Below are 12,677 nucleotides of genomic sequence, written 5' to 3'. Positions count from 1 at the left end.
AGCTAGTGGGGTTGTGTCCATAGACTTGCATTAACTTTCAGACAGCAGTCATAAATACTGAAAATCGTTTTAGGTTCAGGTAGGATGGAGAATGGGGATCTGAACGTAAAGCCATCGTAAGATGGGCTTCAAGGTTTTTAGGAAAAAGCAACAGCCAAAGTTCAAGCTGCTCACATTTACTTCAGGTTAATATTTTGCAATTCTTTCACATCAAAATGAAAGGAAACTTTTATATTTACTGCTGCAGGAAGAATATCAAGTTGGAAACCTAACCTCTTACAGCACAACAATCCATTTCAAGTTCCTGAAATTTTTGAGTTAGTGATAGCATTACATCTTAGTACAAGTTTGGTCAAACAATCTTAAATTTCTCATTACCTTGGCAATGCAGAGGCCAGATATTCCAATGAATTATTAAACCATGCTTTGGCAGCTTATCATATTTTGACAACCCTGAACACATGCACAAGAAAGCGGCTAAGAACCTCAGGATTTTAGATGGTTTTGCTTACATTTGTACAGCAGAGCAGTTATCCATCTCTATATGATTTTAAAAGCATGCAGACAGACTTCTGTATCATTATGCTTGCCCTGTTTTACAGTGGAATCATAAAACAGAAATAGTGTATGATGGACACATGTGGTGTTACCCACGCCAACCTGTCACCTAAATCATCCATTTTCACGTCTCAAATGTCCTGGCCAACTTCTGCTTACACGTGATGTCGTGTGATCTAACCCACCAAACTCTGTAACGCTACAACATGACAAGCACTTGACAACAGAAACTTAAAATGCTGAAATCCAACGCATCTTAGTGAGCAAAATATATTTCAAGACTCCGTTTAGAAACATTGATGACTTAAAGGCTGTAGCAACCCTGCACAGTGCAACTGTGGAATTTAATGTATTGCAAATCCCATCACGGAGTTGATTCTTAAAATCAATTTGGGTTTTGCCACGCATCTATTGCCGAGATAAATCTAAGATTATAACGTGCAATTAATGGAATATGCTTATAGCTATGTCTGAAATGATCACACGGCACAAGTGAAGCTGCAGATGGAGAGGGGCTATTTTCAGCTACTGCAGAATATGGACAATCTCTCCTGCTACTACAATTTCACGCACAGTTAGCTTCACCTCCATTTCATCCTTCTCCGTTTTACACACCAGCAATACTCTGCATCTGACAGACTGAGGCTTAAAACTTGCAGCTGTCTAAAGCAATACTGTTTAAGCTAGCTCCTGAATCAGTCTGAAAGTGAATACAAGCTTTTTTCGTTTTACCCACAGTACAATTATGAAGTAATTAAAATATTTCACTGGACAGGTGTCAGCAGAAATTAAGAGCAAGACAAACACTGGGCAACGAGAGCACCTCACAGCTATTTTCCGCAATGTCAATTCACAGAATACTGCACCAATAACAAGACCAGGATTAATAAACATCTTTCAAGGATATAAACCACTTGAAATCTGTAAACATCTCATTTGAAGTTGCACTGATGCTATTCAGCACGCAGTATTTTTAGGACTGCGCATATTTCACAGTTCATTTGTGAAAAGCAGCAACGATACATAAAAATTCTCAGATACACACGCTACCCCCTTACCTTTAATTTTAAATTCTCCTTTAAAACTCGGGCGCAAGTCACGCAACAAACTAACTCTTGCTTTCTCCATTTCTAACATACTTACAAGAAGAATTAACTTAAAATCCTGAAGTCAGCCCTGGAATGCCAACAGTTTGCAAGTCTGTTTGTAGCACAGGCTACCAACATGCTGGGTCACATGATAGGAACAAATATCTGCTCAGGTAATGAACGAGCTGGGTCACCTAATGGAATCATGCTTCAGAAAAATACAAATTCCCGTACTTTGAGGCTGTTTGAGCACGTAGACACAGCATTAGCAAAACCCAGAGCACCACTGCTCTGGAACTTAGCAACATACAAGGTTGCTGATGAGCAAGTCAGGGATCTTACGCCCAGACGCGGGTTTTGAAAGTCAGATTAAAACAATTCTTCAAGCAAGAGGGTAGGAAAACAACTTTTGAGATCTGTAACATCCATTCACTCTCAACTTGCAAATTTTCATTAGAAAGAAGATTTCTATGGTAACCTAAAAAAAACAGGCAAAGGTAAAAACACAGCATTCAGGTTTTCTATTCTGCACACATATAATAAAAATACTACTTTACCAAGAAGCTACTATAAATTAGGTTGTTAATTCTTATCTAAGAGTGAAATCTTAAGTGCAATTACAGTCACCTATTACAACCAGCACTATCTTAAAACACAAGCCAATGCAAAACGTGACGATTCTGAACACAATCTGTTAAGGTATTTGTGTTCCGTTCTGCCAATACCAATTTTCCACTGGCCAGACTTCAAGGGAGTTCACCACAAGTTTAAAAAAAAATTTTAAAAGTATCAACAAATCCAAAATACACATTTCCAAGCAGTGGTAACAGTATAAAAAAAATTTCCACCTTCTGAGACAGCAGAATATTCAATATTCAGAATATTAGAAGCAATGCTACAATTCAGCACTCAACCATATAACCATAATGTTAGACAACACAGTATTTCTATGCGCACAGAGAGCGTGGAAAGCCTGCATTCAAACCTGGACATGAAAATGCATGAAAATAGCATCATCATCACTCCTATAATTCAAGCTGATATTTAACATGCTAGCTCCAAATCTCAAGTATCATTTGTACTAAATTTCTTCAAAAATGTCACAGAAGAAAATACAATAATCAAGACTTACATCAAATTATGCTATAGCTGCAAATTGTTCATAATTACTACAAAGCACAAGCAGAAAATGAAACTGGGTAAACCAACACAAAGACACTAAAAAAACAACTTATAAAATATAATCTCTTGGTTCCTATGTGCATACAACAAACTCTGGTTCACTGTGAAGGCATTTGTCGAACAAGACCCCATCTAACCTGAGGGGTTTTGTTCTGCTACATTCAGCCTGACTGAAATAGAAAAGGTTTTGAGACTGTTTACGCTTACAATGCAAAGCTCCGACCACAAAATGGCATTTGATTAGTCTTACACACAAAGTGTGATTATCCACAGGGTGCAATCTAGGTCTGATTCAGGATAATCAGAAAAATACCCATCGATTTCAGTTCTGTTTGAGCCAACTTTTATTAATGCATTGTTTACAATACAAACTAAGTTACATCCTTGAGTAAATTACTGACAAATTGATACAGAATTTTTTTCCCCCTCACAAGTCACATTGACAGATCTGCAACATAACTCCTCTAGCTTATTTTCCCAACAAGTGACAAGACAAATTATCCTGCTGCACAAGAACGTGGGCTACATCTTATGCACACTGATGCAAAACTGTTCAAATATTACCTGAACAAATAACAGCCTCCGCTCCTTGAGCGAGGACAGGAAGCCTCGCTGCTGCCACCGCAAGTGTTTCTGGTTGTGGTACACAACCACAGCACGGCTGGAGACCCTTTCCTATTTTTCCATTCCCTTTTAGGACATTAGATTTTATTCTGAAACTTTTCAGCTGTTGTGTATGTACCAATATGTACATATATATATGTGCAGCCCTAAGAACTGGAGAATTTTCCAGAGACAAACTTTCCTTTATAAGATTCATATACCTAGCAAAGAAAAAGTCTTAGATATCAAGTGCCATAAGGATCGTACTGAAATATTACTGCAAGCATTCTTTTGTCAATATATGAAAGTGCCATTTACAGTCTTATCTCTCACCTTAACTGTCTCTCAATATTAAAGAACTACTAATTGTTAAGTTTCTGCAAATCTCAAACACTTGATATTTAATATATTGTACCTGGCACTGCAATCAGTGATTTTGTTAAAAGTTATAGGCAGACTTTTTTTTAATATTATCCTGAATTTAACTGACAGGAGAAGCCTGTGAGATTTCACCATTAATCTCATGTTGTTAGTCACTTAGCCATCTCCTAGTCATTAAAAATAATGTCAGCATCTCTTCTCCTTGATATCTCTACTTTCCTGACAATGATTGGTCTTTAATGTATCCTAGACACCTCTTAAATTACAACATATTTGAAAGCACGTATTCTTTTCAAGACTAAAAATTCTTCCTTGGTGACAGGCCTTAAGCAAGACAGCTATTTACTTCCTGCAGAAAAAGGCAAGGTTTTGCCTTAGCCCAACCGATGGCTGCACCGCCCGGCCTCCCGAGCAGACTACTCCCAACGCTTCCAGCTGTCAGAACCAGCTCAGACTGGAGCTGAGCAGTCCAGCCTCTGGCAGGTTCGTGCCACTTCAGGAGCAGACCTGGCAGCTGCATCAGCCCTTTGCTCCTCAGGACTGAGCCCAACTCCCCCGGCTGTTGCACTATGGGTGCGTGACCGAGCAAGAGCTGCGATCAAGAACACAAGCCCCCTTACCCCCTCCCCCCTCCAGATGCCATACTTCTTTCAACTTAAAGCAGCTGGACACAGCTCTGATGAGTCCCCTCACACTAGAGAAGGGCTGTCACAGAACCCAAGGTTCCTCTGCTCATACAGGTACGCTGTTTTACAGCAGTACGGCAAGCCTGCAAATCTAGACCTTGTGTATCTCGGACTATCAAGAAACATCGCATTTTCCTCTTGAGATTATAATCCAGATTCTCATCTATTTTTAAAATGAAAACTTTCATAAACATAACGTAATGTGTTCAATTATTCCACAAAGGATTTGGTCCAAAACCCACCTTTCTGGTTTCCAACTGAGCTTCTTCTTGGCAGCACTGCCGGCAGAAGGGGTCCAACTGATTCAGATTGAACTGGCCAAGAAGGTTGCAGGAACTGCATAGCAAGTTACTGGAGAAGCCCAGCTCTCTGCAAGCTTCTGATGACAACTGTGCTCCGTATACACTTATCTGAAAATTAATACAACGTTATATTTTAATACTAAAATTAGTTATTTAAAAAAAAAAAGGAAGATTTTAAATGCTTTAATGATTAGGAAAAACAACTTAGTCTCTTGTGACCGTTTTAGTGTAATGCCTAATGGTCTGCCCATAAATACAAGACACCACCTTATTTTGAGGAACGGTCTTAAACTAATAGTGAATTCTAGACACTCATAATATGTGTATTTCCAGGTACCAGACCTGCCCAAATTCACTTTTATATACACTTCAGAGGACTCTACTTGTTTCCTATTGCTAGCTCCAAATTAAGAAAAAAACCCCCAAAACCCAAACATAACGAATCAGCTGAAAGACACACGGCTACAGGTCTCTAAAGCCTGCTCTTTCAAAACAATTTCAGTGAATTTCCTATCACAGATAACACACTTGGAAAATAAGTACATATAAGTACAATAAGCAGCTAAGCTTGGGAAAAGCACCACCAGGGAGTGAGGAAACAGGCCAAACTGCATGCAAGTAGGATTTTAATTTCTTGTTTGCATTAATGTTACAGGAAAATTGCATACCGAAAGTGGAGGCGTAGATAAAAAACTGCAATTCTGATTTACTAGTCATACATTAAAATAGGAAACTCAATTACATGGCTTCAATGTATTACACCAGTGCTGTTTTTAATAAGCAGCCAAAACAATTTTACCAACTACCCCAGCACTTAAATGATATGTGGGTTTTGTTTTCACATTCCACTTGCCTACACAGGGTTTTCTCACATCCTAGATCAAAACCTTTCCTTCCAGCTGTATGCTGGGGTGGGTGAAGCAAGAGAGGAAATTGGGAAAGGAGAGTTTTCCCAGATGCTTCTCAGCCTGGGTGAAAGGCCTTGGACAAAACCCACAACATCTATAACACCACCAAAACAAGCACCTCTGTCTTCAGAGAAAGATGACAGCAGCAAACTGGACTGGATGGTAACAGACCAAGAGTCTGAAGAATTAAGCTGGGCCACACAGAAAAACACAGGAGAAAAACTAAGTTTGTCCTTCAGCAAATCAGACTTCTTGTCACACTCACCCATATTTTAATATATGCAGCACACCAAGTCAGGTACAGACAAAACCCTTTTTCCCCTTAAATGGCCAACCTACAGCCAAAGAAAAGACGTGCCACTGATGTGACAGATGGAAAATGTTATGGATCAGGAACTGGTAGAAACTACTAGGTGCCTCATTATTCTATTTCTCTGTACCGGCTCAAAAAGTTAAAGCATGAACAGAAAAGTATGACACACAGAAAATTAACTGGAAATTATTATTCTGTTGGGCAGAAAACTCTTTTTCTTCTTCCTGCAGAACACCGCTAAATTTCTATATGTGACAGCAGGCAAAGAAAAATGGGACCCTCTTCTACCGGAATCATCTATTAATCATCCTGTCCAAGGGATACTGACAATAAGAAATACACCACCACCACAGTAGTACAGAAAATCTAAGGAGGATGCCAAATACTGCCAAAGCTCCATTTTAATTACTGTTCACTTCTTAAATTCATGATGATGACAGTAGCTAAAACAGTTTTCTTGCACCTTGCTGCTTGCCATCCACCCCTTTCGTGCTCTACTGTCATCTTTTCCTCACTTTTGAATCTGTTCACCTGGGAGCAAAGACGGTGCTGCTGCCATGGCCAGTCTGCTTCCACCAGCAACACCCTTGCACCTTTCCCCAGCAGAGCTCTACAGCATCTGGGTATAAGGCCAATACCCTCCTATTTTTTGGGGGGAACGAACTAAAACCCAAATAGTGCATGAAAGCAAGTAAAGTGGCCATTACAAGTGAATTCCTCAGTGAAGTAGTTCTGGTTACACAGCAAGCTCAAAACAGCTTGAGAATAAAACCGGGGGGGGGGGGGGGGGGGAGAAACTGGCTCTCTCTAGTATTTTTTCCTCAATTTTCAGTACCAGAACTTTTACTATCCTAAAGTAAGTATACTAATTATAATAAAAATCTCTTTTTAGGATTAGAAAACGACCTCACATTTCAGAAGCTAATTTCCCCTCAGAACAAAAGAATTCCAGCTGCTTAGCCAGTGATGTGTCTCATTTCAGCTCTCCTTTAAAGCTTTGACTTTACACAACTGCTTTCACATTAGATAATTTAATACATTAAAGCAAACGCAGCATCAATACAAATTGCTTTAGGAAGTACTTGACTTATTAGAACGAACCATTTTAACAGGTCTTTTGCACAATCTCATGTCTCTGGAGCTCGGGGGGGTCAGAACTTTTAAGGGCCTCAGGTGGACTGAGATAGAGAAAGCTGACCTGTCTGGAAAACCTCGAGGGACAGCCTTCACGGGACACCCTTCGGTTAGGAATCAGAAGCCACCTAGTTTCACTTCCCAAACCCATTCTGAACTTTGTTATTAAGGACAACCCGGCTTATAAGGCTCACAACGACACACAAATCCCATTAAAAAGAGGCGAGAAAATCTGCAAATTTATTTCAAGGGTCGCTGCAACACCCGCAGCGATCGCCACCTTCTCCGAACTAAGAGGGCCGAGACGAGGGACAAGGCAGGGGACGTTCGGGCTCCAAAAGGCGGCTCTCGAGGTCTGCAGGAGTAAAGGCAGCGACAGCGGGAGGGAAAAGGGCAGAAGCAGAGAACAACCTCCTACAAAGACAGCAAAAGAGGCGGCCACGGCGGCAGGAGAGGAACGAGGCACGACACGACGCCTCGGGGATGGGATGGGCAGGGCGAGGCCCGCGGCCTCCGCCTCCCGCTATGGGACACGTCTCGCCCCCGCCTCGCTCCTCCCTTACACCCGCGCTCTTTCTCTCGGGAAACAGCAGCCGCGCTCAGCCCCGAGCCCCAATAAGCCGGAACGGCCTCTCACCGCCTGCAGCCCCACGAGCAACCAGAACCAGCAACGCCCCAGGGCCGTTAGCTCGGCGGCCGCCGCCATCTTGGTGCCTGAACGCTCCTGCCAGCGTCGCCGGGAGGCCGCTGAAGGACCTCACCCGTCGCGGCTGCCCGACACACTGCCTGATGCGGGAGGGCGTAGGCTTGCTCCCAACCCCCGGCACCACGAGCAGAAAGGGATAACGCAGAACCTCTGCGGAACGGGCTATTTTAGTCCGTTCAAAGTAGCGCTTCACAGCGAGGCTAGAGGCGATATCGTTCCCTAGCGTCAGTCAGGCAGTACGGAAACAACCCAGAACAAGGTCCTCTCCCGGTCGGAGGGTTGCTGCCACCCGCTACATAAGCCCCTAGCCACGGCGATTGACGGCCGGTCTGAGCAATACTATTGCGCTTTTCCCAAGTGCCGCGGTGCCTATGCCCAATGAGCGTGGGGAGGTGGGCGGGACTTCAAGAAAGTCCTCCCAATCACGATGGGCCGCATGTAGGCGGGACATCGCCTCGGTCCGGCGGCTCAGCGCTGAGGGGGGAGGAGGAGGAGTCAACGCCCTGCGGGCGGGGCGTCGCCTGAGCGGGTCCAATCCAGTGGCGGGAAAGGCGGGGTGGCGGTAGCACCGCCCAATGGCGGAGGGCGCGGGGGGCGTGTCCCGCCGCCGGGAAGCGGCGGCGGCGGCGGCGGCGGCGGCGGGCGGGCGGTTCGGGCGGGCGGGCGTTCGGTTGCTGAGCAGCGCACGCAAGGCGGGGGGGGGAGGGGCGGGCGAGCGGCCGCGCCGTGAGGCGATGTGAGAGCGGCGGCGGGCCCTGTCGCGCGCTCCCTCAGCCGCGCTCCCTTCGCCTCCCCTCGCTCGCGCCGTCCCTGCGGCGGCAGCGGCGGCGGCGGCGGCGGTTCCCGCCGGCCTCCGCGGCCGGGCCCCGCGTTATGTCGTGATCCCGGGCTGGGCGGCGCTGGTGCTGCTGCTCATGGGGCTGCTCAGGATTATGCTGCCGCCCAAGTTGCAGCTGCTGGCGGTGCTGGTGTTCGGGGTGGCCGTGCTCTTCCTGGAGAACCAGATCCAGAAGCTGGAGGAGTCCCGCGGCAAGCTGGGTGGGTGAGCGGCGGCGGCGGCGGGGCGCGGCCGGGGAGCCTGGGGGGGCGGAACGGGCCGGGCCGGGCCCGGGGAGGTGGCGGCCGGGGCAGGACGCTGGGAGGCAGGGGACATGCGGCGGGAGCGGGAAAGGCGGGGGGGGGGGGGGCCGCAGCCCGGCTCCCCCCCGCCTCGGTGCGCCGCCCCGCCGGGGCCGGGGTGAGGGGACACGCACCGCTGCCTGCTCTCCCCGTGCGGCTCCTGGTGTTCGCCCGCCCGAGCTGATAAAGGACCCGGTCGATACGGTCGTGGGAGGGGGGCTGTCAGCGGCGGAGGGGGCAGCCTTGGCCTTTGGGGTCGTTTGTGTGTGTGTTTTGCGAGAGGATGAGACCTAGGAGAGGTCGGCGTTGGAGAGAGAAATATTTCTGTAGGGTGTCTGGGTGGGTTTTGCTGAGAGAGCAGCGGTGTTCAGAGGTGCTGGGGGCAGGGGCTGGCCTGCGGGTGCCTCCTGGGCAGGGGGAGAGAAGCAGTAGAGGTGCCCAGAGTGAGTCTAGTTCTGCTGCTGCAACGAATTACCGGCTTCTTCGCGTTTAATTCCTGCTTCAGACTGACGCTTGGCGTTGTAAAGGAAGGCACAGCGTAAAAAAGAAAAAAAAAAAAAAGCCAAAGACATTGTTCTTAATGACAAATGGGTAATTTGCTTTACTGTCACTGAATGTAAGGTGTTATTTTCTGCAGTTTACTGAGTGTAGCTAGTCGTCTCCTAGACTGTCACTGAGCTGTAGTTAAACAGAATAACCATGAACTTGAAAACTCTCATGCAACATTTCTTTTGCTTTTCCTGCCTTAAAAAGACCTTTTTAGAGTACTATCTGCCAGGTCGGTAACGTCTTACTGCTTTGTCTGTTCTACGTAAGGCTGCAGAACTTGCACGGATTTTATACTACTTAAATCAAGGGTTTCGGGGATGTGAAAAAAACACCATTCTGAACCTGGGTTGTGGTGCCTCGAGTTGTAAAAACAGAGCACTGAGTGTATACGAGTGCAGGGGCTGCTTTGCAGATGTTGTTGATTTGTTTTCTCGTGTTACTTGATACTGAGATATTTAGACTACGAACACTTCAAGCCGGTAGGAAGAAAAGTGCACATGTCATGTTCCTACCGGTGTTAAAACTAGAAGTGGACTTTGAGTGACAGGGGAAGTCTAACAGCGAGCTTCTCACAGAGCCAGACTCAGCATAACTCCATGTTGAGCTGTACAAATTCCATCGGGATTTTACTTCTCAGCGTTTCTTTTCCGCTTTGCTCTCTCTGAACTGGATATTACAGATTGGGACTCTGGAAATGGCAGTGGCTGACCGCTTGAGTTACGGGATGCTCTTACTCTGCCTATTTTTCAGCTGAAAGTTCGTACCAATTATAACCGAGGCATAATTTTTGCAGCGTCTCAATAACTGTAAGCAAAAATTTGAAGAAGAAAATGAAGGAAATTGGAAGAGAATTCAAGCGGGTGTTAACATAGTGCGCGAGGTTCAGCGGAATTTTGCACCCATCTGTTTTAAACTGGTTGGTACCTGCGGCTTCAGTGCCTCTGTTGCTGGCAGTGTATGTTGCTTTAGGGAAATCTACCTCCTGGCATGGAAAGATTAACATAATGCATGTGAGAATAAAGAATTTTGCTGGTAAAACTTCCTCCTTAATGTGTATGCAATGGGCATGATTAAGTTGCATATTTAGGGGATAAAAATACACAGCTCGTACTGCTTTGGGACGAGAATCTAATTACTGTGTTCTGCTGACTTTATTTCTTAAGGAGAAGGGAAAACAATTGTGAAGTTTATTAAAAATACGATGGAAAGATTTGCTTTGTGAGCAACTTAGTAGTGATTCTCTAAAGCCTGCGTAAGGAGGGGAGCAAGGGCTTTCTGCAACGGCATTGAATGCGGGTTCTGTTTTTTTAACGTGAGAGTACTCTTTGTTAAAAAGCTTCTCTTTGTCTGAATGTCTCCTTTTTTACATCTTTGGAACATATTTTATGGCTAGGAAATGTTAAGGTTTCATTACAGAAGATTTTTTACCCCCGTGGCCGGTGATATTTCTACTGAGCTGTGATGTGGAGAATGGGTTTCTCCAAATCGAAGTAATTAGATGGCCTAATGCACTTGAATTCCACGCTTTCTCCCTGTCCCCCAGAAGGCTGAGGGGGGTGTGTGTGAAGTGACAGCGATGCTGTGAGTTGATGATAACGACAAAGTAGTTCTGTTGGTCTTTCAGTTGCGTTTCAGGGGGCGCTTTGTGTGAGAAGTGACATTGCGTGTTGTTTGGGTACGGGGTTTTGAGCTCTGCTGCGTGTCTGCGTCATATGATCAACTGTCATCGTGGAAAGTAATTGTAAGAATTAGGCGCTGAGTAGCAGAACCGACTGACTTCACATTTGATAACAAATAAAATAATTCTGCGGTCGTATCAGCGGTTCTCATGATATTCAGCCGTACTTTCTGGTAGAAAGGGCTTTATCCAGTTTCTTCATGTTTGAGCAACTTCGGGTTCTGTACTGAACAGTTGGGGGGGGTTAATTTTGGTTCAACATCTCGAAATATCTTGCCTATAACATGAAATTGGAGCATGTTTCTGAGTGAAAAAAAAGAATGAGAACCTTTTTCTTCCTGTAAGACTTTATATGGGTAAAAGTCAGTCACTCTGACAAACTCTGCTTTTTTTAAGTTGAGAAGTACAGGAGATAGAAGCAAGTGACCATCACAAATGCTGCTGCTGTTTTTTTCTCTCTGATGAGATTATTACGATCCTAATACCATCTAAAAAGATTTCTTCATCATATGAAAGATAGATCCCTAATTTAAAAAAAATAAAATAAAATTATTCGTTGTAACTTCTCTGCAGCTGTTTGACTTCTAAGCTCTTTACAAATAGTTTGTAGCGGTGAGATCACAAGCAGAGCCCAGTCAGAAGCCAGTTTTCAAGTACTTTTTTCGGTGAGATTTGCACACACAGCCATTAATCTTTCATATTATTTTCAAGTTTACGTGTAAGGGCAGCTAAATTGGTATTCTCTCCCGATTAAGTTGTCCCTAGTTGCCGGTGAGGACTTCAATGTTTTCATTTAAGCCTAGTGTAGGGACTTGCCCGTTAGCTCTAGGAATGCACAGCCCTAATAGAGAATATTGCATGTGAAAGGCAAATGTTGAGGTTTGCACTGTCATTCCTGGAACAGAAGTAATGCCTGACCATCCCACCATCCCCTCTGGTTTTTTGGAAGCCTGGTGGGTGCAGCTCTGCCTCTGGTTTAAACTGGCCTAGCATTAAGCTGAGTACCATAATGCGCCATAACAGGGACAGCAAGGCTTGAGCAACTTTATTACTGTTCCAGATCATGTTGAAACAGTGGTCAGCTGTACTGTGGGAGTATATCCTCTGCTAAGCGACAAACTTGCAGCTCATATCTGTTAATTCAGCACCTTGAATTCAGCATAAGTCCGTCACTTGAAAGACATTCTTAATATTTCAGTTTTTAAATATCTTTTTTTGTTTGAAAGTAAGTGAATAATTTGAAAAGCTAAGGCTCTTTTCCTAAGCCCAGAGAAGAAAATTTAATTGATCATTAATTGTTGCCAGATTTTTTTATTTTTATTTTTTTTTAAGGGAGCTTCCTACTGCCTGTGGCCTTTGCTGGGGTAGTGTCCTTCTAAGCTTTGTGCAAGTACCTAACAAACCACCGTTCCTTTGAAGTTAAATGATTTAACTTCCCAGTGATTAAACCTTGTGCTTTCTAGAAATATA

General features: G+C 44.6%; 2 protein-coding genes across 2 annotated transcripts in view; one reads left to right on the top strand and one right to left on the bottom strand.

The window, feature by feature from the left end:
* Window positions 1-7,865, bottom strand: part of SELENOF (selenoprotein F) — a 29,355-nt gene extending 21,490 nt beyond the window's left edge. The window contains exons 1-2 of the mRNA XM_086462845.1: window positions 7,793-7,865; window positions 4,741-4,908 (exon numbers count right to left, since the gene is read on the bottom strand). Of these exons, the coding sequence (XP_086318971.1) occupies window positions 4,741-4,908; window positions 7,793-7,861 (237 nt within the window). The 5' untranslated portion in view covers window positions 7,862-7,865. The remainder of the gene's footprint in view (window positions 1-4,740; window positions 4,909-7,792) is intronic.
* A 910-nt stretch (window positions 7,866-8,775) lies between these two features.
* HS2ST1 (heparan sulfate 2-O-sulfotransferase 1) overlaps window positions 8,776-12,677 on the top strand; it is a 76,817-nt gene continuing 72,915 nt past the window's right edge. Inside the window, exon 1 of the mRNA XM_086462831.1 lies at window positions 8,776-8,899. Coding sequence (XP_086318957.1) covers window positions 8,776-8,899 — 124 coding nt within the window. The remainder of the gene's footprint in view (window positions 8,900-12,677) is intronic.

The sequence above is a fragment of the Leptosomus discolor genome, chromosome 3 (assembly GCF_034619465.1).
Source record: "Leptosomus discolor isolate bLepDis1 chromosome 3, bLepDis1.hap2, whole genome shotgun sequence".
In the NCBI taxonomy this organism is placed as follows: Eukaryota; Metazoa; Chordata; class Aves; order Leptosomiformes; family Leptosomidae; genus Leptosomus; species Leptosomus discolor.
The sequence above is the reverse complement of the archived record's forward strand: the minus strand, read 5'-3'. Positions and strand labels throughout refer to the sequence as shown.